Source organism: Alligator sinensis, unplaced genomic scaffold (assembly GCF_000455745.1).
Source record: "Alligator sinensis unplaced genomic scaffold, ASM45574v1 scaffold330_1, whole genome shotgun sequence".
NCBI lineage: Eukaryota > Metazoa > Chordata > Crocodylia > Alligatoridae > Alligator > Alligator sinensis.
This window is the reverse complement of record NW_005842178.1, coordinates 989,855-1,015,427: the sequence shown is the minus strand read 5'-3', so window position 1 is coordinate 1,015,427 and position 25,573 is coordinate 989,855. Positions and strand designations below refer to the sequence as shown.

General features: G+C 41.5%; 2 protein-coding genes across 8 annotated transcripts in view; one reads left to right on the top strand and one right to left on the bottom strand.

The window, feature by feature from the left end:
- Positions 1–25,573, top strand: part of PDILT (protein disulfide isomerase like, testis expressed) — a 60,231-nt gene that overhangs the window by 2,070 nt on the left and 32,588 nt on the right. For 2 of the 6 annotated variants that reach the window (XM_025206988.1, XM_025206993.1), the window contains exons 1-4: positions 4,540–4,665; positions 13,869–13,957; positions 15,228–15,332; positions 17,729–17,849. In XM_025206988.1, coding sequence (XP_025062773.1) covers positions 17,789–17,849 — 61 coding nt within the window. In that variant the 5' untranslated portion in view covers positions 4,540–4,665; positions 13,869–13,957; positions 15,228–15,332; positions 17,729–17,788. Of the gene's footprint in view, positions 1–1,997; positions 2,088–4,532; positions 4,666–13,868; positions 13,958–15,227; positions 15,333–17,728; positions 17,850–25,573 lie in introns of those variants that run through there. The other 4 variants (XM_025206989.1, XM_025206991.1, XM_025206990.1 and 1 more) reach the window with 4 other exon arrangements.
- Positions 183–25,573, bottom strand: part of LOC102387189 (acyl-coenzyme A synthetase ACSM4, mitochondrial) — a 25,585-nt gene continuing 194 nt past the window's right edge. The window contains exons 2-14 of one of the 2 annotated variants that reach the window (XM_006026131.3): positions 16,734–16,980; positions 15,697–15,907; positions 13,622–13,829; positions 12,495–12,638; positions 10,418–10,574; positions 9,538–9,617; positions 8,281–8,404; positions 3,601–3,681; positions 3,339–3,440; positions 2,207–2,334; positions 1,978–2,077; positions 1,308–1,427; positions 183–411 (exon numbers count right to left, since the gene is read on the bottom strand). In XM_006026131.3, the coding sequence (XP_006026193.1) occupies positions 325–411; positions 1,308–1,427; positions 1,978–2,077; positions 2,207–2,334; positions 3,339–3,440; positions 3,601–3,681; positions 8,281–8,404; positions 9,538–9,617; positions 10,418–10,574; positions 12,495–12,638; positions 13,622–13,829; positions 15,697–15,907; positions 16,734–16,934 (1,743 nt within the window). In that variant the 5' untranslated portion in view covers positions 16,935–16,980 and the 3' untranslated portion in view covers positions 183–324. Of the gene's footprint in view, positions 412–1,307; positions 1,428–1,835; positions 2,078–2,206; positions 2,335–3,338; positions 3,441–3,600; positions 3,682–8,280; positions 8,405–9,537; positions 9,618–10,417; positions 10,575–12,494; positions 12,639–13,621; positions 13,830–15,696; positions 15,908–16,733; positions 16,981–25,573 lie in introns of those variants that run through there. The other variant, XR_003094636.1, reaches the window with a different exon arrangement.

The window sequence follows — 25,573 nt, the reverse complement described above, 5'->3', positions numbered from 1 at the left end:
TTCCTGTACACGCTTGAAATTCTCCTTTATTTCCCCCTCATACATTCCTAAACCCAGCTTTCCTTCTCTTAGTCATATCCTCTCTTTTCCAAAATGTTTTGATCCAAAGCCATCTAAATCAATGGCCTCCTGTTTTTACAACCTTGGGTGAACTATCACACAGTCAATATGCAAGTACCATAAAATTTTATTTTCTCTTCCACTGGTAGCTAACAGTCTCATCCATTCTATTAACAGTTTTTGTTCATGATAGAGAGCAAAACATGGCTTGATTGATGATGATGGATGTGAAAGAAGCAGTTGCTCTTGAACGTCCAGACCATGCTATGCTCTTCCCCACTCTTTGTTTCTCAGTACCTTCCTCTGGATTTTCCCAGCAACAGTCTTTGGCAGCTCTTGAACAAACTCCACCTAAGTAGTGACAATTAGCACATTTAGGGTGTGTCTACACATTGCTATATGGCAACATTGCTATGGCACCATGTTTTAGTACTTCCTTTTGCAAGTACTAAAGCATAGTGCAGTACAGGTGGTTACTGCACCGCACAAATGGTTCACAGGCAGATTTTGCTGCTATGTTGCTGCAGTGGTGCAGTACACCCAGGGAGCACACCCCTATGGCAACATAGCTGGCGATCACGTGTAGTATGCCATATGGTGACTTAACATGTCACCATGTCACTGTAGGGTGATGTATAGATGCACCCTAAGGGTAGATCCTTTGTAAGTTATGGATACAGCTTCCTGTAGAACCAGGTGGGAAATACAATGCCAATTTAAGACGTCTTGTAGTTAGTAAAGGATGCAGAACTGTGGTGAGTGCACAACCCCCAGTTAACTTGGGAATGAGAATTTCTGTTGAGTCACTCTACAATACTGAGCCTAAATCCTTCTGACACTGAAGTCAATAGGTGTTTGTCACTGACTTGGGCTGGGAATTTGAATGCGGACCAATGGAGCGGGCATCCAAATACCGTTAGAAGTTAATGGGAGTAGAGTGCCTAACTGTCAGTGTTCAATGACTTCAGGACTGGGCCCTGTGTAATGAACTGTGTTTACCATTCATTCCCTTTGGTCCTTGCTGAGGGAAGTCTGTATGTAGGATCACCCAGGTGGGGCCTGCCAGCTGGTCATTTTACTGAAATGTGTTCAGAGCCTTCTGAAGACATTAGTGTCAGGAAAGGAATTGGTGCAATTAGCCCTAGATATGGCCTAATTCCTGAAAAACTTAGAAAAGCTATATGGTTCTGTGCTTTGAATGTACCTCTTTTATCAAGTGGAGATTGTGGAAGGAAGAGTGCACTTGCCTTTCTGGGATACTTGTAGGGAGCAGTAACCTTTTTCACATGCTCCTGTAGTTCATGAACTAATTTTTCTGGGTCATGAGATAAAAAAGCAGGCGCCAGGACAATGAAGGCTTTTACCACCTGTGTAATAAAAGTTAGGAGACTGTTAGCTTGCAAACACTGGAAGCAATGTCCTTATTTGACATTCATCAATCAATCCTAGTGTCAAGGCTGAAAACAGGGATATAAGAAAGCCCAAACCCAAATATTCTTCATGAAATTAAACATCAAAGTCTACAGTAATACAATTAACTAAATGGCCTAATTTTCAGAGGTTCAGAGTTCCCAGTGGCTGTAGTTACTCCTGTTTTAAGCAATTTATTTTGAAAAGGAAAAAAGAAAATGTGAATTCCAATTAAAAAAAACAAAATTATACAACCCCCCCACAAAAAAACCCCTAAACTTGTTCCAGTTGAACTCTGAAAAATGGAATTATTTTGAAATTCTAGTTTGTTTTTTTTAATGAAATTGTTCTTTCTGTTTTCTAACCTGCTTTAATAGCAGCATCTGCAAAGCTGTTCCAAGATTCTTCTCAACATCTGCAGCTCATCCCAAATATTCCTACAATATGTGTACAACAGGAACTCAGCGTTCAGACAGGAGTATAAATAGTTCTTAATCTACTCTTTACCTCTCCTCTGATGGGATCTGGGCTGCTGACAACAGCTGATTCTGAGACTGCTGGGTGTTCTATCAGGGCACTTTCTACTTCAAATGGTCCAATACGATACCTAGGGGAAGGTAGGCATGGAAGTACTCAGGAAATCTATATCTATTCAGAAATTTTATAAAATTGCATTTTGTGATAATATAGAAGGGATCTGTAAGGGAACCTGCAAACCCAATAGCTATGGACCTACCCAGAAGAATTAATGATATCATCGGACCTTCCAACAAACCAAAAGTATCCTTCTTCATCCATAATCCCTCTGTCCCCAGTGATATAATAGTTCCCTCGTACTGTAGAGGCAGTTTTCTCTGGGTTATCCTGACAACAATAAAACAATATTTCACAAACCATAGCTGATCTTTAATGAAGCATAATAATGCATCTATCTTGCTCCAGTGCAGACATAAAAAATGATCAGGCTGTTACTTTTATATATTTCCAAGACCAGTGTACTCCACACAATATTATAGCTCTATTTCTTTTTAAAACCATACCTATTAGGGGGGAAAATGTGTGTGGATATGTATGTGTATTAGATAATAAAAATATGCAAACACTACCACACCCCTGATCATTGCAAATTATGAAAAGCTACATTATTTACTAGTGCAGACTTCCAACATGGGTTTGTGACCGTTGAGGCCACAGCAATGACCTCTACCACTAGACTCAAAGAAATCATCCCATTAGGCACATCTACCTGAGATAGATAACCCTTGGAGTAGGATAATGACACAGACTTGACAAGCCTGTTACTTTACTAGCCTACAAAGTATTCACATTTGTATGGTAACATGTATGCCACAACCTTTCAAAAAACTACATGATTATATACAATTGATGTCTCTACTGTTATTTTTATAATATTATTCAGCTATAACGAAGTCACACACACACTTCTCAGGTGGCATGACCTACTGTGCAGAGGGCTGCAGAAAGACAGAAAGACACACATAGGCAGTGCCTATCTGCAACATATAACCTATATTCTTCAACACACCATGTAGACTTGTTAAGGGCCACATCATGACTTTCCACATGAGTCTCCCACCATGCCCTTGGGAAGATTAGCCTTGTGTAGTAACTAGCCATGACTAGTCATGTGAAACTATATACAGCAGAAAAGCCTTCATGGCTCTGCTTCCCATGGAGGGTGGAACAAGTGGGATGGGGCAAAGCACTGAACATGAAGACTGACATAGTTGAGGAAGGTATGATGAAGCAGGAGCAGATCTGGCTCCATCCTTAGCTGGATTTCACTAATGAACTGCTCCATGTGTATAAATTGTCTCAAACCTTAGTATGCAAAAAAGCCTTCTTACTAAGTACTGAGAGAAAAGACAAAAGGGCCTTGTCGGTTTGATGCGGATGGCAATATCACCTTCTTCTCCTGGAGGCAGAACTTTACCCTGCTCATCCACAATCTGTTGGAAGAAAAAATGTGTATTGTTTTGACTGACTCAATGTAATTTCTTTAAAAGTCACAAGCATGATATTAGAGTGTAACAACACTACATAACATTTCTTTACTCTTTTACTTTCATATTTTAATGTGAACCCAGCCTTGAAAGTATATCAACGTACCTGAACATCGTAAGGTGGAGATGCCTGTCCCATAGAGCCAGATTTAATTTTCATTCCTTTCTTATTGGCACATATTGTTACCTGTGTAATACATTGTCAAACATTACATCAGTATGATACACTATGATACATTATCTTTTATTAGTGCTTTTATTAGTGTTTTGGTAGGTATTACTCTAGCTGCCAATGTTCAGAGGTGATGAGGTTTGGTGGCCAAATTCAAATCCCCTCTTCTTTTTATTGGTATGAAGAGAAAACAAGGTTGCCAATTGAGATACAATTATTGTGCTTCCCTACAGCCAGAGTAGGGAGGAGAGAGTGAGTTAGGTATCAAGAAGCATTACCCAATGCCCACACACTTCAGTGTACCTCTCTTGGTTTCCCCTACTGATTATGCTTCTCTCCTGGCTGTCTCCATGTATGGCTCTGTGTATGTCTTCTTTATCAATCCCTTGCAGTCGAGGATGATTGTCTTCCAAGATTGTCTTATATGTGTGTCCGAAGATGGCTGATGAGGCCTATTTAGGAATGACAGACTCTACTGCAGCTCGAACATGTGTTTTTGTGTGGGGTGGGTGGCACTGGATTCTCAATTTGGTCCCTGAAATGCTGTTTCTGCCACTCCTGCCTTTTCATCTGCTGTTGTTGCCATGAGGTTTAAAGTATTGAGATCCCTGAAACAGACTCTTCCGCTATTTGGGGTGGTGATGGTCTCCCAGGAGTTGACATCAATGTTGCATTTTTTAAAGTTGTCCTTGAGGACGTCCCTGAAGTGCTTTTTTCCACCCTCCTCTAGAGTGTACACCTTGGCTGAGCTGGGAGAATAAAAGTTGCTTTGGGGGTCTGGAGTTGGACATCCAGATGACATGGCTTGCCCAACAAAGTTGATGTTGGATGTTCATTGCCTCAATACTTGTGGTGTTTGCTTGCAGGAGGACACTAACGTTGGTGTATCTGACTTCCCACTTGATTCAGAGGATCTTCCACAGGAAACGTTGATGGTACTTCTCCAACAACTTTAGATGTCTCCTGTACATGATCTATGCCTCAGCTCCATACAGCAAGGTGAGCATTATGACCACTTGATAAACCATGAGCTTGGTTTTGGATCTGATGTTATGATCTTTGAATACTCATTTCTTCAGGTGTCCAATGGCTGTACTTGAACACTGGAAGCACTGTTGGTTTTCTTTGTCAATGTCAGCCATCTGTGAGAGCCTTTTGTGGATCTGGATTACCGGAGCTGGGGACTGTTCATTAGGAGTTTGGTGGTGGAGGACCTTAACCTTCTGCATATTAAGCATCAGTCCCATTTTCTTGTATGCCTTGGTAAAGATGTCAATGATTGCCTGAAGGTCTGCTTTCAAATGAGTGCACACTACAGCATTATCAGCGTACTGGAGTTCAATGATTGAGGTTGGGGTGATCTTGGTTTTGGGTTGGAGTCAGCTGAGGTTAAACAGCTTACCACTCATTCGGTAGTTTATCTCCACTTCAGCTGGAAACTTGTTGGTGGTCAGATGTAACATCACAGCAAGGAATATTGAGAAAAGTTGGAGTGATGATGCAGCTTTGCTTAACTCCCATTTTAACCTCAAAGGGATCTGTGATAGATTCATTACTGAGAATCACCACTCACATACTGTCACGGACAGACAGAGAATGGTTACAAATTTCAGTGGGCATCTGTACTTCAGAAGGATCCTCCACAATGCTTCTCAGCTGACAGAGTCAAAAGCTTTTGTGAGGTCAAAGAAGGCCATGTGGAGAGGCTTATGTTGTTCCCAGCATTTCTCCTGCAGCTGGCGAGCTGTGAAGACCATGTCAGTTGTGACTCTTGATGACCTAAACTCACACTGATATTCCAGGAGGAGCTCTTCAGCAAGTGGAAGGAGACGGTTCAGGATGGTTCTTGCAATGATCTTTCCTGTGGTGGACAGCAAGGTGGTCCCTCTGTAGTTTCCAGAGTCAGATTTGTCTCCTTCCTTGAAGATTATCACAATCATAGTATCTCTGAGATTGTCTGGGATTTTCTCATCGATCCAGATCCTTAAAATGAGGGTATGAAACTGTGATGTAAGCTCCTTTTCCCCTTGCTTGAAGATTTCCACAGGGTTTACATCCACTTCAGATGCCTTGTTGTCAGCCTTCCCTCTAAGCTGTGTGGCGTGTGTGGCTGTGTGGGTGTGCCTGGCAGCATGGCATGAGTGTGCCTGCGTGGCCGCGCATGTCACTCAGCTTAGAGGGAATGCTGCTTCTTGTTCTTAATCTGCTTGATGGCTTTCCTTACCTAATCAAGGTTTGAAGTGATTCCGAGATCATCTGTGACTGGGTGTTGCGGGATGGAGTTGAGAACGCTCTTGTCAACAACAGAGTCTCGATTGAGAAAGTCTTCAAAATGCTCCTGCCAATGGGCATTGATGGCTCCTCTTTCTTTGATCAGGTCTTTTCCAACCTTAGGTCTCAAAGGGGTTGGTCCCTGAGATTTGATCAATCAACTATTGGAGATTCAATTTCTTTTGCTTGGAGTTGATGTCATTTTGCCAAGCACAAAAGGCTTTGTATTTGATCAATCAACTATTGGATCTCCTGGTCATTCCTGTCAAACCAGTCTTGATGTTTTCTGGTAGAGAATCCAAATATTTTTTCACAGGCACCGATGACGGTGGCGTTGAGGGCACTCCACATACTGTTGACATTCTTCCATTATTCTTGAGTTCTTCAACATTGATCTTCTGTCAGCGTTGCTTCTGCTGTAGCCATTGTTTGAGAGCCAGTTTGAGTGCCATAACCAAGATGAGTTGGTGATCAGTCCAGCAATCATCAGATCCTAGCATAGCTTGGGTGATGCAGACATCTTTGCAATCCTGGGCATGGACAATGACATAGTTAATTAGATGCCAATGCTTAGATTGTGGGTACTGCCATGATGTCTTGTGCCTGTTTTTCTGGTAGACCAGGATGCTGGTGATGGTGAATTCATGTTCTGTGCATTTGGTCAAGAGGAGGATGTTACTGGAGTTGACCTTTCCTACTCCTTCCTTGCAAATGGTTTTGTTCCAGAAGTTAGAGTCCCTTTCAACTCTGGTGTTGAAATCAATGAGAAGAAAAAGTCTGTCTCTCTCCAGAACATTAGAAAGGACTTGCTCAAGGTTGGCGTAGAATTCCTGCTTGGTTTCAGCGGTGGTGTCAAGAGTTGGGGCATATGTGCTAACAGTGGCATACTGTCTCCCTGCCAGTTTAAGGTGGAGAGTTGTGAGGTGCTCATTAATTCCAAAAGGAAACTTACTGAGTTGGTTTATGAGTTCACTCTTAATGGCAAAACCAACTCTGTGAAGTGGTGTTTTCCTTCCTGTTTACCCTTCCAGAAGAAGTTATAGCTGCCTCCATGTTCCTTGAGCTGCCCATCTCCCGCTCACTGGGTCTCACTCAGCACAGCTACATCAATGTTGTGTTACCTGAGTTCTCAGGCCATGATTGCAGTAGGGTACTCTGGACGTTCGCTGTTAGGATTGTCCTTGAAGGTCCCGATGTTCCAGGGCCTGAAAATGATGTGCATCTTTGCTGCTATTTTTGACTGCAGTAAAGGTGATCCTACTGGACAAGGCTATCCAGTCAGGAAGAAATACAGAGTACTGTATTAGACAGGCTATGTTAAAAGCACCTTTTCTAGCCCCCTCCTCATGTGGGGTGAGCAGAGCAGATCCTGAAGAGGGCTGCTCTGTCACAGTTACAGCTGCTGAATTGCACTCCTGTTTTGCTAGATCAACTTCTTGTAACTGCCACCTTTGTGCCAGTTCATGACTAGGAGCTTCCAGACCTCACAATCCTTCTGCCACTGCCATTAGCTGGTTGCCAAAGGACTTGAGGAATGTGCTTGAAAACCTGTTTTCATGGAAGACACCTGTACATTACTTCTTTTATTGTGGAGAAACTGCTGCACATCAACTTCCACACGGCTCTTGGCAGAATGGGATCTTGATCCAATGGCAAGGAGACCAAGACAACTGGGGATCTTGTTCCACTGCCACCATCATCCACCTTTGCAGCCACTGAGATTCTAATATTTTCTTCCGCCTGCTCTGTAATTGAAGACTTGTAGACCCATGCCTGGGAGTTGGGCAGGTCCCCAAACTGGATGTGATGTGTCATTGATTTCACTGAATTATTTTGTGCACATTCTGAAAGTGAAATTTAAAGAAGGCCTGAATCTGTTCTTGGTATTTTTATTATATTCAGTCACAAATATTTATACAGACATCTTAGGAGGGAGCTGGTTTTATGTTTTCCCTTGCAATCCTAGCATGGCAAAAACACTTTCATAACTACGTATTGGTACTTTCTCTTTCTAGAAGAGATGATCTAGTTCAACCACAAGTTATTTGATTTGAGGGAAGAATCATTAGGTAATATTCTCTTGCCTGCATTATACAGAAAGTCAGACTTTATAATCACAAGAGCTCCCTTAGGTCTTAAAAATGTATTAATCTAGTTGTTATAAGGATCATATAAAAAGAATACCTAATCAATTTATAGCTTCCTTAAAAATTTTGACCAAAATGAATTGTCACCTTTGCCACTGGTTTACCAAGTGCATTGTGCCCTGTTTATGCCTTCATCCTGCTACACTTGAGAGGTTACCATGACTGCTGCGTGATGAAAGAATGAGAACAAACATACTGTTTCAGTCTGGCCATAGCCTTCATAGATATCCAGGCCTGTTTGAGTTTTCCACTGCTCCATCACTTCTGGGTTGAGTGGCTCTCCTCCGGACACACAGTGTTTCAGACTCATGAACTTGTAACTTGAGAAGCACAGAAAATAATCAGAATCAATAACCAGTTTCACAGAATTGGCAATTGTGTTGAGTTAGGAAACTCCTTGGACTTTCCAGTGGTCCCATGTGTCTAAAAACCTCCTTTACTCATTGAAAATGTAAATAATTGTTCTGCTGCACAAAACTGCAGTTAGGCTCCTAAATCAACCTTAAGTCCTAATCACATTTCCAGTGGAGGCAAGGTGAAGTATCTACTTGCATCAGTGAGAGTAGGAGGAGGATTTCCAGTAAGAAAAATGTTTATGGAACTCAACAGAAGAGGAGCAGCAGGTGTTTTCTTGGAAGAGCTAAATCAAGACCATTGAAGAGGTCTCAGCCACCTTTTGTCACTCAACAAGTGGGGGAGGGTTTTATGGCTGTGCCCACTAGTACCAATATCTCATGCCTTTATGTGGTGTGTTATATACCAAACCACATGTGGTATCCAAACATGATAATATGAATGTGATAGAAACAAAGGGGAAATTTATGGAGGCTGCCAGTGGAAATGCAGAACCTGAATTCACTTTCAAGATGGGAGTGAATTTGGCAGGACTAAAAACATACGTAAGACTCTTTTTTCCTCTTACAAGATTTCAAGATACCAGAATCTGATCTGAGCAAATCCTGGACCCCTCTGTGCCAGATACTCACACAGAACACATCCTTGGAGATGAACGTTCCTAGAAAACAACAGGACACTGGGTGCTGCTTGCAAGTGAATATCAGTTTGTGAGTGGTTCATTTAACTGCTCATTTTACTTTGATGAATTATGGGATCAGCTCTGCCTCATACCCAGGTTACTCTCTAGGCTGCCTAAAATTTGGCCTTGCCTTGCCCAGAGCTACCCCTAGGCCTTGAAGCTCTTTCCCAAACTGGCTTGGTTCATCCTTACTGTCTTTACAAAGATTCACACCCTGAAAGCCTCTTAAATAGGGGTTTTCACTGGTTCTAGGGTTGCAGGCACATTTTTTTCTTGCTAGACCATTCCATTAACAGGATTTCAATTAAAATAGCATATCACAATACAACAATGCCAAAAGGCAAACAACTAGGCTGGATGGATCACTGAAACCGCACCTCCCTGTGTCACTGTTAGTAATAAGCAAATACATGATACCTGGTAAGGCCATGCTGCACAAGCATGCGGTAGGCAGTTGGAGCTGTGCAGAAGGTAGTGATAGGATATCTCGAAAGAGTCTAGAAAAATGGAAATTGGAAAGTTATGATGTTGAATGGCAGGTGTGACTTGGGGCCTGTTCCTGAGAATGTGTGAGGGAGTAATATTTAAGTGCTTGCAGGGCCTGGCCTTTAGAGAGCTCTGCTTTAGTCATGTTCTGCCAGGGGCCATTCAGGGTTTTGCATTGAGCCCATCATTGCAGTGCCCAAAACATAAAGCCAGTGAAGTATATTCACACTGGTGCCAGTGACTCCAATAAACGGGATGAATTTGGCCCATTTATTTCAGGTAGGAAAGATATTGATTCATCATCGGCTGTATTGGACAGTTCTGTTCCCCATACAAATTGCAAGCATCTGCCCTCACATAATCACGTGGAAATTAATGGTCACACTGAATACCTAGTGTTTTTTAATTTTAAGGCTACTTTTTATTTCCCAGGGCTATTCTGTTTCAGAGTCAAATATAAGCGACAGGAGCAAGTCAGGAGAAGCCTGGCACTGGGGAAGACTGATGAATTAGATCAATTACCTGGTTCTCTGTTACAAGAGGAGAGAAATGAGCCTGTCAGCCTCTGACTGACGACTCAGGGTGACTGAGCACATCCCCATGCCAGACTGGGAGGAGAATGGGATTGTTGGACACTGACTATCCATAGGAGGCACTTAAGAGGGGGTTTCGTTATTTTGAGGGGGTGGAAAGTGCTGTGCCTATTGCCACGGACAAAGGAGAGGGTCAGTTTGTACCAGATTCTGTTTGTCTGGGTCTATTTTGCTTACAGAAAATAGAAATAAAATCCACAGTGTGGACTTATTCTTACATCTGCAACAGTTGATGGTTCAAATTGTGGCATGTTGTGTATAAAGACACATGATCCATTTGCCCATGGAGCAAAAACACTGCCCCAGGCTGCCTTTACCCAGCCTGTATCTGAGGTATTCCAGAATATATCAGAGGGGGTCAGATTCATCCAGCACCTGATAATGGAAAAACCAAAAACACAGACCGTCACATACATCAGGAGAGCCTGGAATGCACGTTAGAGGGTAATAAGGAGAAGGGCTGGAGCCTTGCCCTGAAGATGAGGTATCACCAGGCAGATCTCATTAAAAAGCACAAAGTCCATGAGGACGAAACTGAATGGTAAAGATCCCTCTTCTTCTTATGGTCCATTCCTTTTCGTTTTCTCTCTCTCAAACGTCTGGGATTCTGAAGCACTCTACTTATAATAGTGACCTTCAGACACAACATTTAGATCCAGAGCTGAACGTACGACATGAGGATATTTCTTCCTTCCTTCCTCCCTCCCTTCCCTGTCAAATCATAGTCATAGAGAAGTAGGGCTGGAAGGGACCTCGGGGGGTTATTTAGTTCAACCCCCTGCCTGAGGCAGGTTCTATCAAAACCATCCCATACAAATCTACAATCATTGTCTAAACTATTACTAAAGCTACACAATCAACACTATCACACATTCTTTCTCTAGGAAACCAAAGGAACTATTGTGTGATTATCAGGCAGGTTGAAATGCAAAATACACTGGGAAACCTCTAATCCAAAGCCTACTGAAGTTGGTAGAAGTCTTTCTATTAATATTTGGATCAGGGTCCAGCACACAACATTCACATCAAGGTGTCATAGGTCCATTATCAGCTATGTCTGATACCAAGTCCATTTGAGATTCAACCCCAGTGTTTCTGCTCAGCTGCTTTATAATTTCCCCACGCTTGATCTTCATCACGAATATCCATTCTTTTAGGTCACAGATAGAGCCTGGTTTTCAGAGGTGCTGAGCACTGCCAGATCTCATTGACTTCATTAGGACTTGAGCACATGCCACATTTCTGAAAATGGTATCACAGCACATAATCATGATTTCTTTTTGGATCATCCAGTGTGCGTGTCATCTTTAATTCCAATTAAAAAGGTTCCCCGGTAATGCAGTAATTATATGCAGAGAAGGATGAAATAATGGGGCCAAACAGTCAGCTTTGTTCCATCTGCTATTAGGCCTGAGGGAGGGTATGGTGATACCAGAAAGGTTGCCTATATCTATCCCAAACATGGACTTGGGCCAATAAACGATATTACCCACGAGAACTCTTGCTTCTCCATGAGTGGAGGTGCCATTTTACACCCACATTTTTTTGTTTTTGCTCTTATTTTTAAAGAAATGTCTCCCTCGTTCTGAAGCTAAACTCAAGGGGCAAGATCTTTAACTACATGAGGAGTAGTTAACAAGGAGAATGGAGCTACACTGTTCTCAGTGGTGGCAGATGACAGTACAAGGAACAATAGGTTTCAAGTTGAAGCAAGACAAGTTTAGGTTGGAAATTAGGTAAAAGTTTCTTGCTAGGAAGGTGGTGAAGCACTGCTAAGGGTTACATAAAGAGGTGATGGAATCTCCAACCTTGGAGGTTTTTATGGCCCAGGTCGACAAAGCCCTGGCTAGAATGATCTAGTAGGGGATGGTCCTGCTTTGAGTGTGGGGTTGGACTAGATGACCTCCTAAGGTCCCTTCCAATCCTAATTTTCTATGATTCTATTGTCAGTTGGTATAAGCCATAGCAGATCTTCAACTGAGCTACAACAATTCACTATAGAGGAAGCTCTGGCCCAGGAAGCTTTATGTGGTATTGAAAAACTGAGCTTCATCCTGTTTTTCTCTAAGTAAACTAGTTTGATTACCCTTCTTTGTGGGTGACCAACCATAATGCTGCTGATGGGAATTACAATCTGCTACAACAAAAGGCTTTTAATAACCACAATTTTAAAGTAGTAAAAAATATATTCTACACCACTAAAATATCTAAGCCTTTTATTGCCGTGGCCCCCTTTGCATTCAGCCAGTGACCTTGACACTGACCTAGAATATTAGGAGCTGTGATGAGTTTTACCTGCCACTGGCTGCAAATCCTATGCCATAACTGCTGTGGGAGTGTTCGGCCATTTTTGGAGCTCCTGTGCTTCCACTTGTAAAGTAGATGAACATGGGGTCTTGACTCTTCGTCTTGACACAGTTATGGTCAGCAGATGCCACCCTTCAGAGCACATAATATATAACAATGACTATATGCATTTTTCCCCATGCAGGCAAACTATATTTCCTAAAATTCAGTGCACAAGAGAGAAACACGGTGTTTAAATTAACTGTTCACACAACAAAACAGTGGCACAAGTTACTCCATAGAAGGGTCTTAGAATTCCCTGGTTGCACAAGACAAACAGTGGCACCAGGTATTGTATAAAACTTTTAGACTAACAAGACAGATAAACCTCAGGATTCTGGTATTCACTGGAGCTCTGTCTCACCAGGCATGAATTCATGCAATCAAAGATGTGTGAGCTGCTGCCCCGCATCTTAGTTATTTTTCTATAATTATTTACTAAGAGCTGTCCAGTTTTGAACTGCAGAACAAAAGCAAAAACAAACAGCAGCTCCACAGAATTTGTATTCTATGACTCGAATCCAAAGTCCAAGGAAGTCAATGGGTATCTTTCCTTTGACTTCAGTGGGTGTTATATTGGGCCGTAAATGACAGTCTCAACAAGGTTATGAGGCATTGCAGTTGACTTATAATCATGGTGAGAAACTCCTGCTCAGCAGTCACCACTGAAGGAATAATGCCCTTTTAGGAGGTGGTGACCTGATCAGTCAGAAGAATCAGAGGAGGGTTTGGTCTATATGAGCCAGGAGAAAGGCACTTGGGAAGGGATAAGAGAGGGAAATTAGTGGAGCATAGAAGTTAATTTTGTTGATAAAATAGGATTGTACAGTAATGGTCAAAGAGGCAATGATAGACATATAGGCCAGGAGAGAGCTCTTCAGAGATGTGAAGGCATGCCAAGAAATAAATGGTTTTGCCATGACTCTCAGGAGGTAGTGAAGAAATGCAAAACTCAAGTACATCTCCATGTTGGAATTAGATTTTAAAATGAAGGCTTTCCCCATTACTTTAGAAACAGGGTGTCATTGACACATCTTGTTCTTTTTTCATCTATTGCTAAAGCAGCTGATACCCACTTGAGGAGTTCTTTGAAGTTCAGCCACCCATCCCTGCAGGCTCTGGACACAATTAGCTTGGTTTTCAGAAATTGGCAGTTAGGTATGATAGAATCCACTGCAGGTCCCAGCATATCACTGGTAATGATGCACTTGGCTTGAGAAGCCTTGAGTCTATAGAAAATGTCTTTGGCTGTTAATTGGGATGCCCCTGGAATAAAGACAATTCCTAGAAAAGAGCAACAAGGTTATTTTTTTTAAATTATAGATGAGTGTTTAAAATGTTTATGAGACATGGCCAGGCTTCAGAGTCCAGAGATCTTCTCTCAAGAAGCACAAGCAAACATCATATTTAAGGTAAGCACAGCCCCCATTAAGAGTAAATACACCATTTTGGGTTAGAGAGTTAAATGAGAATTCTCACTCAGGATCTCAAGTATCCCAACACATTCTATGCTTGGCCCAGAGGTTCAGTTTAGCCCATTTTTAAATACCTGGACCAGTCACGAGATCTGTATCTGCAATGTTCAGCATCTTCTGCAGTCAATGGTAAGGCCATCATTGATTTATTTGGGCTTCTGAATCAGCTCCTTGTTTGAGTAAGTTTCACATTCATTTAAGTGAAGAACTAATATATTTGTCTTGTGATTATAAGTCTAAGGGCAAATACTGTAACATCCCTCCCATTTACTTTAGCTTAGTTTGGCTTATCCTAGCTTAGTTTACACGTCCACCATGATCTGCAAGACTCCTTAAACCAACACATACTGAATTCTGTACTAATTTCATAATGCAAACAAATGCGGGTTCACAAAGCATACACAGTGGGTACATCTACATGTGCATTAATGCACCTTTTCTAGTGTGCATTAAATTTAGTACCTCCAATATGAGGTAGTAAATTAATGCGCATTAGGTTGTGCTAATGCACAGTAGTTCATTTGCACATTTTTAATGATGCTTAATGCACACCAGATGATTTTACTGTGCATTAGCATAATGTCACCGTTTTTTACATGATGCCTTAATGCACAGTAAAATAGTCTACTGCACATTAAAGTGCACATGTAGACAAGCCCAGTGAGATCTGAATCAAGGTGGCTAGAAGAGGAAAGAGAGTTTATTACATTTCCTTACCACTTTCAACCTGAGGAGCTCAATGTGCTTGACCTACATTAATAAATTAAGCCCTACTGCACCTAATACATGGCATACATAAAAGCACCCTCAGACCACCTACATCCCAGCGCCATTTGTAGCTCACAAAAATCTTAGACATTAGACTGACTTGATCATGCCCCTGTTAATGCTGAATTATTGCTTACTTGATATTTTTGAGTAAACACTTTGTCTAGCCTAAGTTCACCAAAACTATAAAAGGACAAATTCTTCCTTCAGAATTTACAATGCTGTGGGAGCATAACAGTGACATAGTATACTAAACTATTAAACTAGCAGGACATATGATACATTAGTATATTATATAATGAATTATAATGTAATTGGCCAAGTCTGTCCTTTAATGAATTCAATGCAGTTTCATGGTTGTAGCTCAGGACATTATATTGTATTTTCTCACATACAGCATGCCCCCAAATAAAATATAAACCTTGTTTTTGAAAAGCAGAATGAAGAAAAAAAGATCTTTCTTGAAAATACTGGTAAGCAGCAGTAAGGACTTGAGTAGCAGCATAGCGGTGGATGTCCACAGCCAGCAGCTAGGGAGCCCCAGGTACAGCACCACACCATTATTTTTACTTTCCCTGGCAAAGGCAGAAAGTTATGACCGTATTTCTTGTTTACAATGCACACCTCAATTTCCAGTAGCTGAATTTTGGTAAAAGGTGTGGTATATGCAAGAAAATATGGCATTTTGTTTTCTATTTGTACAGCATCTAGTAACAATGGGTCCTGGTCAACAACTGGGTTGCTCAGTGTTACTGTAATATAAACGAATACATAATTAAGCAGAGATGCTCAGCAACTCTTTCATTTACACATTGCATTCAGGTTAATGTTGTGATTTGTCATGTATCTTTAATTTATTTTCCTTCCTGCACCAAATTTAGTAGCATTTTACCACTTTTTTTACCAACCTGTTCGCATACAAGCCACGGTCAGCAGCCACCACTCAGGTATCCGAGGCAGAATCATCAGAACCCTGTCTCCTTTCTTCAAACCACATGGGCCAATGAGCACATTTGCTGCTTTCCTGGACAAAAATCCCAGCTCCTCAAAGCTCCACTTCACCTCCTCTCCCTCGTCATTTATCCACCAAAATGCTGCATTTGCTGGTTTCCTCCCATCCTAGTAGACAACTCGAGAAGTTAAAAGAAGGCTGATACTAAATGGTTTATTGTAACACAAAGGTCCAATTCTGACCACTTTAGGCATACCTAGGAATTTGTTAGGGAGAGCTAGTCTAATCCCTGGGAGCATATGATCTGCTTGGTATTCTGTTTCAGGAGCTTTATGGCATTTTATTGGTCTCAGATAAATGTTCCTTCACTCCCCCGTTATATCTAATGTAAGGTAAGGCTATTAGACTGTACCAGCAGTAGTTAGGAGACAATCTAGATGAAATCAGCTCTTCCTGCTGCTCTGACTCAGAGTGGGGGACCAGCTCTAAGCAGAATGGAGGAGTTCTACCACCTTGGTACACACCTTATCCTGAGCTGTGTGCATTTCAACCAGACCCCAGCATCAGGTCCTTGTTGCTAAACAACTGAAGGTTTGTCTATACCACAACATTAATGTTCTGGGAAGCATGATGCTGAACAGGCTCCATCTATGTAGGTCCATTAACACACGCCAGAGCAGGAAGTTCACAATGGTTCTGCCTTGAGTTTGTCTGCACTGTCTGTTATTAAACCCGTAGTCTACAGTAAGTAGGCCTGAAAGCAGGAGCTGGGGATTAGCCTTCAGAAACCGCATCAGTGAGCTTCTGGCTCTGGAGCCACTCAATAGACTTGGGAGATACATAGCTCATACTGTACAGAATACAAAGATTTCTGAGAAAGAGAGAAACATATTAACAGGTTCTTCAGCTGGTGCAAACAAGTACTGTTTCACTGAAGTCAATTTTAACCTTCTTGGCATGGGGTTCAGTATCTATGGGGTGGCAGAAATGTACCTTTTCCATTTGAGACCATTTGTCCAGGATATCACTTGGAAAGTTGAAGTATTCTGGCAGCTCCTTTTCACACCGGTTTATAGATTCATAGTGTGCAATAATCTGAGATGCAAGAAGCTGGTGATGGTTATGGAATAATCTATAAGGCCGTCTGACAGCCCACAGGGACTGGAGCAATCGCAATTTAGATAAATGATTCATGATGCTGGTTTACAGGACGGTATGAAAACTCATGGTGACCACTCACCTGCAATACAAGAATATAAATGAAAAAAAAATACAAAAAAGTCAAATATTGCAATTGTCTAATAGACACTGTTGAATAAGTTTCTGCAACTTCGTAATATAAACTACAGACAATCTGTACTCTACTTGCCTTTTTATTGTTAAACCAAAACATTTTATCTTAAATGTTATGCAACTGTAAATAGTTACTGTAGCTTTTTTCATTACCATCTTTAATCATCACCATTTTCAGTTAGGGAGTTTATCTCAAATGTATAACCAAAAATATTACTTTCAAGTCCATCTCAGTGGATCTGATTCTCTATTCTCATGAGTTTTACACTAATGTAAATCCATTGATTTCAGTGCAGGAGAGGCAAATCAGACCTAATCTCGCTAATCTTAGTTAAGATTTAGTTTATGGAAATGTGCTATTAACTTTCTACAGGCCGATCACCTGGAAAGTGTATTAACAACACTAAAAATTGACACCACGTTGGCCTAAAATGGTCGTTAGAACATTGCTGTGTCCTAAACGTGCACTAGATGGCGATTGACCACACTGAACACCAGGCTCGGACAAGAATACTGATGGATCGTTTTATCCTTTTGGTTGAATTATATTTTTGTTAGTGGCTAAAGAGCTGATATCTCATTCCACTTCAGAACTCAATGTAACAGGAATATAAAAAGGCTTTTGTAATGCCTTTTTAAAGTTTACCCATTATTTCCTTTTAAGGCTTTTTCAGATGCCTTTATTTTTCACACAGGTAAGACACTACATGCCATAAAGAGGTACACAGCATGAATGAAACAATCAAAGACAGAAAATGCAATTCCAAAGACATCCACTCTCCTTTCAGCTCAGACCCAGTGTAAAACTTCACAAAGGTACAAACTGTCAGGTGTATTTTATATAACATCATTTTTAAAGCCATTTAAGTCACCCTTTCTATCTCCATCTCTTCTGATCAAGATGAGTAAGGCACAGGAACAGACCAGATAGACAGAATGGATGATGATGTGTTTTTTAAACTTGGGCTGTGTTGTACATGGCAAATTTGCCATGCTGCAAAGTCCTCAAGTATATTGTGCTACTCCAGGCAGCTTGCTTCCTAAATCATGTCACATTTGCATGGTATAGTACATGTACTAATTAGCATGGGGCAGGCTAATTGGCATGGGAGCATCTACATAAGATGCTAGCTGCACAGTAGCCTAATAACACTGCGCAGTAGTGTGCTGGGCAAAAATCGCGCTAATACGCTACTTGGCAGTAGCATTAGGCTACTGTGCAGTTAACTTCCCAAAAAACCTGTGCATCAGCGCTACTGCATAGTAGCATGAGTTACTGTGCATTGATTTAGTACTTGGTTATCCAACTACTTAACTTAATGCGCGGTAGTTACAACGCATTAATGAACGAGTAGACGCACCCAGTGTCACTCAGCAGCACTTATTTATCTACAGAGAATGACTCATGGACACTCACCCGTGACCAGTTTTTAGTCACTGGATCTCATGCTGAGAGTGCTCTTTTACTTAGATACCTCTTCTCCCTTCCTCAGACTGCAAATGTAATTATAAAAAAGTGATTGGATCCCTTCTCCACCTCTGGTTAAGCTGCATGTGCCATGCTCTTTTACTCTCCTCCCACGAGATATGGCTTCCATTTTCCATTAAAAGGAATTTCTTAAATATCAACATACATGGGGCAATGGAGGGAAATGGAAAGAATTTGTCCACAAATGTCTGAGCTCACATCCCTCTAAGATTATTAGGACATGAACAGCCATTGGGAAGAAGGCCGAACAATTACATATACCTCAAATTAACTCACAGCTAATGTTTGAGGTCTGCAGAAATCGGTATTTCCATGCTACTCCAAAGATGTAAAGCTATCACTGAGTCTAATTCATTCTAATTAGGAATGTGCAGAAGCAGTGACCTGCTTTGTTGATTGTACAAACTGATGCTTATACCTCTAACATTTCAGTTTTCTGTATACATCATCAAGGAGACTCTTCTCTGTATGTGCCTCAGTAGCCCTGTGTCCCAAACTATTCCTTTAAAGCTAGCTTCCTCCTCTGACTTGGAGGTCAACAGCCCTTTCTAATATACTGTACATTCAGTGATAAGGGGTCTCCGTGAAGGATTTAGGTTGAATATTATTTGTTTCAGCAGCAGACAGGGAAAAAACAACTGTTTGAACAAATGACCTTGTCATCCTAGCTTTATTACCCAGGGAGCTCAAGCTGCATCCTGAGATAAGTGTTGAAAGGACACGTTCATCTCAGATAGCCCTTGCTGGTCCTTTCCAATTCTTCTGAAAGTGCAGTTTCCCCTTCCCAGGGTATCACTACTAAGGGAACTTTAGAAAGGAGATGATTGCAAGGAGAAGGACAACCCTGACCCAACCAAAATCAAACCACCTCCTGTCTTTCTAGCTTTTGCCAAATCCTCTGACAAAAAACCTACTGCACTTGGTTTTGTGATGGTATTTTATAGGGTCATATCCTGCCACCAGATTGAACACACAACTTCCAATAATTTCATTATGAGCCCTGTGTGCAAAGTTAGAAAATGTAGTCCATGATGTATTATGAGTCTGATCCAAAGTTCACTGAAATCAGAAAGATTGCATTGACTTCAGTGGCCTTCAAATTAGAGCCTATTACAATAATGCATAAAAAAAGATTACAATGTATAATCTAATACATTACAATGTGTAATCTAACCCATGGAGTATACAGAAAACCCAAGCACATCTGTTGCAGCATTTATAGGTAAATTATAGTCTTTTTCTTTGTAGATGGGTAATTGCCTTTTGCTTCCTATCTTTTAACTAGCTCTCAGTCCACAGAAGAACCTTCCCTTTAATCCCATGGCAGTGCAGTTTTTTAAAAAAGCCTCTATTGAAAGACCATGTTGAAAGCTTTTTGAAAGGCCAAACATATTATGTGCTTGTTAAGACCCTCGAAGAACTCCAGCAGGCTGGTGAGGCAGGCTTTCCCTTTACAAAACCCATGCTGATTCTTCCTCAGCAGATCATATTTTGTCCATGTGACAGCTGATTTTATTCTTTATTATACATTATACCAACTTGCCAGGGATGCAGGTGAAACTTACTGGTCTTTAGTTCCGAGGATCACCTCTGGAGCTCCTTTTTAAGATGGGTGTTATGTTGGCAACCTGCCAGTCCTCTGGCATGGAGGCTATTTGGAATAATAGGTTATCTACTATTGCCAACAGTTCTGCAATTGCACCTTTGAGTTCCTTCAGAACTCGCGGGTGAATGCCATCCAGTCCTGGTGACCTATTAGTATTTAATTTTATCAGAGTAAAGGCCAATTAACAATAAAAAAGGTTCAGTGGGTTAGCAACCTCCCCCTGCCCCGCCCCCTGAAATACATAGTGCCTGCTTGGTCCCTTCTGCAGAAGTTGTACCAGTGGACTCCATGTGACAAAGAATTCTACTCAATACTGTTTAAGGGAAAGATGCAAGGATTGTGCAAAGATCTTTACTCTAAAGTCACAGATTAGCCAATGTTTAAGGAACTAACCTATTTGTTAGTCCTGCAATGTTGCATGGCCTGCAAACTTGAACAGCAACAGCTTGATCTTTCTCTAAAGTGGTCTTCAACCTTTTTTCATTTGCAGACCCCTAAACCTTTTTTGAATGAAGGTGCAGACCCCTTTGAATTGTAAGTGTGGGTATTCACATACCTTTCACCGATCTAGTCATCTTTCACGGACCCCTTAGACATAGTCTGCCGATCCCAGAGGTCTGAGGATTATAGGTTGAAAACCACTACTTTTAAGACATTGTTCACCCTGTTCTAAAAATGAGTAGCTATAGCACTCTCCAAGTTTGCAGTCACACTAAGGACTGATAGTGTGCTTGACACCTGAAAAGCACTGCCTAGGCTTACCTAACTACTACAGGCTATATTTTGATGCTTTTTTTCAAATTTCACTGAAGTCAATGGCCAAACTAACTGACCTCCATGGAACAAGAATTTTACCTACTGAGCTGTATCATGCTTGGAATATAACACAAAATTTATTTAAAATGGAGACTTAGGACCCATTAGACAAGGAACTGCAGAAATACATATTAGAAAAGACCTACATTATTCAGTTCTCCCACTAACTTCAAAGGGCATTGGAGCAGAGCCCCAGTAAGCAATCCCAACAAAATGACAGGTGACCAAGTGCTAACTTTAAGAAGAGTCATTTATGTTCCTTTAACTTCATGAACATTAGAATTACAATGGGGCCACCCACGGCCTCTCAACCTCTATCGTGTACAACATTTCTGCCATTACTTATGTTCTTAAACAACTAGAGATTCATTGTTAACCAACCACTCAGACGACTGGCCAAGCTGTATTCCGTATTTCCTCCCTCTCTCTACAGGTATTATCCTCTGTTTACAAAACTAATGAGATCCCTTCCTTGTACTTGCACAGGATTATTTTCCCAAGCATACTTGCAAAAAAAGATCTAGCATTTAACCGCTCTAACTTTTCAGGGGAGAAGTGAAGTCAGTTCCATTTATGGAAGACTTTATCATCAATGTTATCACGTGGGAACTAGCTACTTGGTCTGTTGATAAGGTTAGGGACATTTTAACAGCAAACATTCAGCGCTCAGTCCTTTCTTCTTGCTTGCTGCCTGTGAAACAGTTGTACAAGATGAGGATGCATTGGCTTCCCATTCTTTTGTTATTGATCCTCTCGAGCCTTCCAGCACAGAGTGACATAGGCCCAAATGAAACAAAGCCAAAGAAAGCCAAACTCCCCCAAATCAAGGAGAAGAACAATGTTCTAGTGCTGAAAAAGAGCAACTTTAACAAGGCACTGAAGGAAATTAAATATCTACTGGTGGACTTCTGTAAGTATTACCTCATGCCTTCTATTATATTTATTGGCTCCACGGATCATGACTGTTGCTCATGGCATTATGTTATGCTTGCCTAACTGTTACCTTGTCCTCTACCTGATCTTTTCCAATTGTTGGCTTTGTCCAAATGCAGGATTTTGTGCTAACCTCCCTTGGGTTAGCCTAAGGGCAGGCCTATCTCTGCAATTCTGTTTCTGGATTGCCTTGTCTAATGGGAGTGTGAGGTCTTTAGCTGTCCCAGTCGTACAATAATATGAGGTCCAAGATGCAACTGTGAGGGCTGGAGACCCAGCCCTGCGCAGCACTGACTCAATGTCCTCTGCTTCCATTGCCTCCCTCCACTTGTGCAAGATCATATTTAGAAGCAGTCATATGTGCACACACAAAACAAGAAGCTGTTTTTATGGCCCTGAAGAGCTGATGTGTTGCTACATTAATTGCTCTTGGATTTTCTTAAGTGCTTCAGTTCTTTGTGTAACAAACACACTGTGTGGCAACTACTTCAGAAAGAGTGCCATATGGCTTTCAGTTATTGAAAATTGTCAAACAGTTTGCCCTCAGACTCTATATTTACAGTATGTTGAGCTGTGGGAGCTCTTTCCCTGGAATTAGCATCCAGGTAGATGGGATTTACTGTTGTGGCCACAAACCACGAGAAGCAAGTAGAAAACTATGACTGGATTATTTTATTAAAAAAGCATGGAAGGAAACCCAGCTGCATATCCAGCGATGGGTGAAAAGGACACCAGCCCTGGACACCCAGGGGGAGCGCAAGAACAGAAACTGCCATGACTGCTGCAGCCGGCATGGGCCCTGCCACCACCCACACTGCTATTCCTGCCCGAGGCACAGACCCCAAGGCCCTTTGGCTCCCAGTAGAGGAGGGCTTGGCCAAGTTTGCTTGGCCTTGCTGCTCTTCACTGCACCCCTCCAGGCTGCTCTGTGCCCCTAACACTTTCTACAACTCTCACAAAGCTCTGACCCTTGCACCTGGGCTTTGGGGTGGGAACAGGAATGGCAGACCCACCCCCCACTTCCTATATGATAAAAAGGAATATTAACTGCTTAGTAAATGCTTCCATGTATTCGAGTGGGGGAGGTGATATAAACCTTTGCCTGGCACTGCACTACCTGATGTTTTACAGCCAAAGCATCTGCACGGTTTCACCCGTTTAAGAAAGATATTGAAAGCTGCCAGATGGAAAGCCAGTGCTGGACCATACCAACTTTTCTAGCACAGATGTTCAGCTATAAATCCTTGTTGAGAAGCCATGCAAATAAAGACAGCCAGTATGATCATTAATCAGGGAGGGAAAAGCCTCTGATTCCAGGGCTGGTGGCAAAATATTCTGATCAAAGAACATCAGGTACATTCAAAGACTGTTAGAACCACTGCCATAAACTCACCTGATCTTTTTTTGTGTGGTTCATTAGCAAGCAAGTGCTACTACAGGATGGATTAAGCAGTGTCCTGAGAAAAACATGGAATTCTGTGTTCCTGGTATGAAAATGTCACACTCGCATCAGACAGGCATTTTAACTGTAGCACATTTTCCTTGTAAAAGGACATGGCAAATAGTGATGATATAAACAATGATGATATTGGCTTTGCACTGAAATAGCCCTAAATGGAGGGGGGGTGTTCTAGTCATTTCCACACATGCCACCTCCTTAGTGTCCCTACTGAGCAAGCCAGTTAAATACATGCAGAATTTCAAGTAGACGAGTAATTTCATTAACTTAATTCGTATTACACCTGTGCTCTGCAGCATCAGAACTGGTTGCTCAGCATGTTGCAGGAATGAGGCCAAAATGCAGAGGGACTGCACAGTAAGCACCATAAAGTAGGCACATGGGGAGGAGGGAGGTGTAACCATAAAGAGAAGAGACTCCTATATGTGATTGCCATATCACTGGAAGATGAGGCAGAATTCCCAGCAGAGCCAGCTCTGCCAAAGAAGCTAAAAAGGAGAATACTTAAATTAATTATGGGTGTGATTAAAGTCTATGGTTGTCGTGGAGTTTTCATGGGGTCTGCTTAGGACAGCACAAGCCCCATGCCTGGATTGGTTCCCATGGCTTAACCTTGGGCTGCTACTTTATCGACTGCAGCGTAATCTCCATGTGTAGTAAACAAATATGCTCAGGTCTTTGTGCAGACTTTCCAAGCAAGTTTGAAATCAACCTTAACCTTCAATGACACGAGTGTCTCTCAGTTAGAGTTAGTCTGTAGGTGTCTTGAGAGACAGGACAGAGTTTAAGTTTCATGCCTCATCACCCAGAACTTGAAGGAGAGTTAAAAATCAAATCAATCCCCACATTTTACGGAGACGTAAATCATGGATTTTTTTGGCTCGCTGATCAAACTGAGAAACTAAAATAAACATTTGTTTGGGACTAACCCAAAGTGAAAATTGTTTGAATTTCTCAGAAAAAGTAACCACACTGATAACTTATTTTTGTCTGGAACAAAACATTTCATTTTGGGTGTTAGTTCTTTACCTTTAAAAAAAACCTCACAACATTTTGAATAAAATGGAAATTGGACTGTTTCAAAAGAAAAAGTGTAAATAAAACTGACTTTGCTGATTTTTAAAATTTTGACTGAAATGATCTAAATTCAACCTGATTTTTTAAAGAGTTTTAGCCCCCCCCCACCCCCCACGCATTATCTTGGGTGAATAAACTATCTAATGAAATAAATGTACTCAGTTCTGCTTTTAGCTTTATACAGGGCAGAGCCAAAGCACCAGGTCTAAATGCCTTGGCACTCCAGAGTGTAAAAACCACATTTTCATTACTATTCATAGGTCTAGCTAGAAAGCAACAACTTTGTTCTGTGAAACATGTTGAGGTTTCAGAACTTGTTTCCATCCAGAGAGACCAAAACAGAGACCTTTTGAAATTTTTCATGGAAAAAGAAGTGAGCAAGAAAATGCCCCCAAATAGCCAACAGTCCATCTGCTAGGGAACTCTCCTTGGATGTAGGACACCCAAGTTCAAGTCCCTGCTTTGAACTAAACAGAGTGAGGCCTTGACCTTCATCTTCCTTATCACAGGAGAGTGCCATAATGGCTTGGCTATAAAATCAGGCTCTCTTTCAGTCCTTCCCCTGTAAGCCATTTGACAATGCATGCTTAAATATTCATTAGGAAATTAAATAATCATGGAGCATTCATTTGGGATGTGGGCGACCCAAGCTCCAAATTCCCAGCCAGCTGTAATTATTTGCATTATAACAGCATGTATAAGCCTCACCTAAGACTGGGGTCTAATTGAGCTAGGAACCTTACACGCACACACACAGTAAATACACCCCGTGTCCAGAGAGGATCCATCTGAACCAGACCTAGATACAGAATATAAATGAAGAGTTCGAGAAAGGAAGGAGTATCACCTCCATTTTACAAGAACTGAGGTAAAGTGACTTGCTGCAAGTTAGGAAGTCTGTGGGACAACCAAGAATTACTTTTGGAAACCCTGAGTCATCAGAAGACTATCTCTTCTTGGGTTCATCTCTAGTTATACAGCAGGGGAGAGAGGATGAGAATTTATGTCATATTTTCTAAAACTGGGCTTTTGTTTGGCTTCCATCCATTATCAAGAGGTGTTTGAGCTCCGAACTTTGATCCCACACTACCTGTGAAGATAGTATCCAGTTGTAGGGTTTGCTTTTGGCTTATCTTTTATTTCCCTCTTCCACCTCTTTC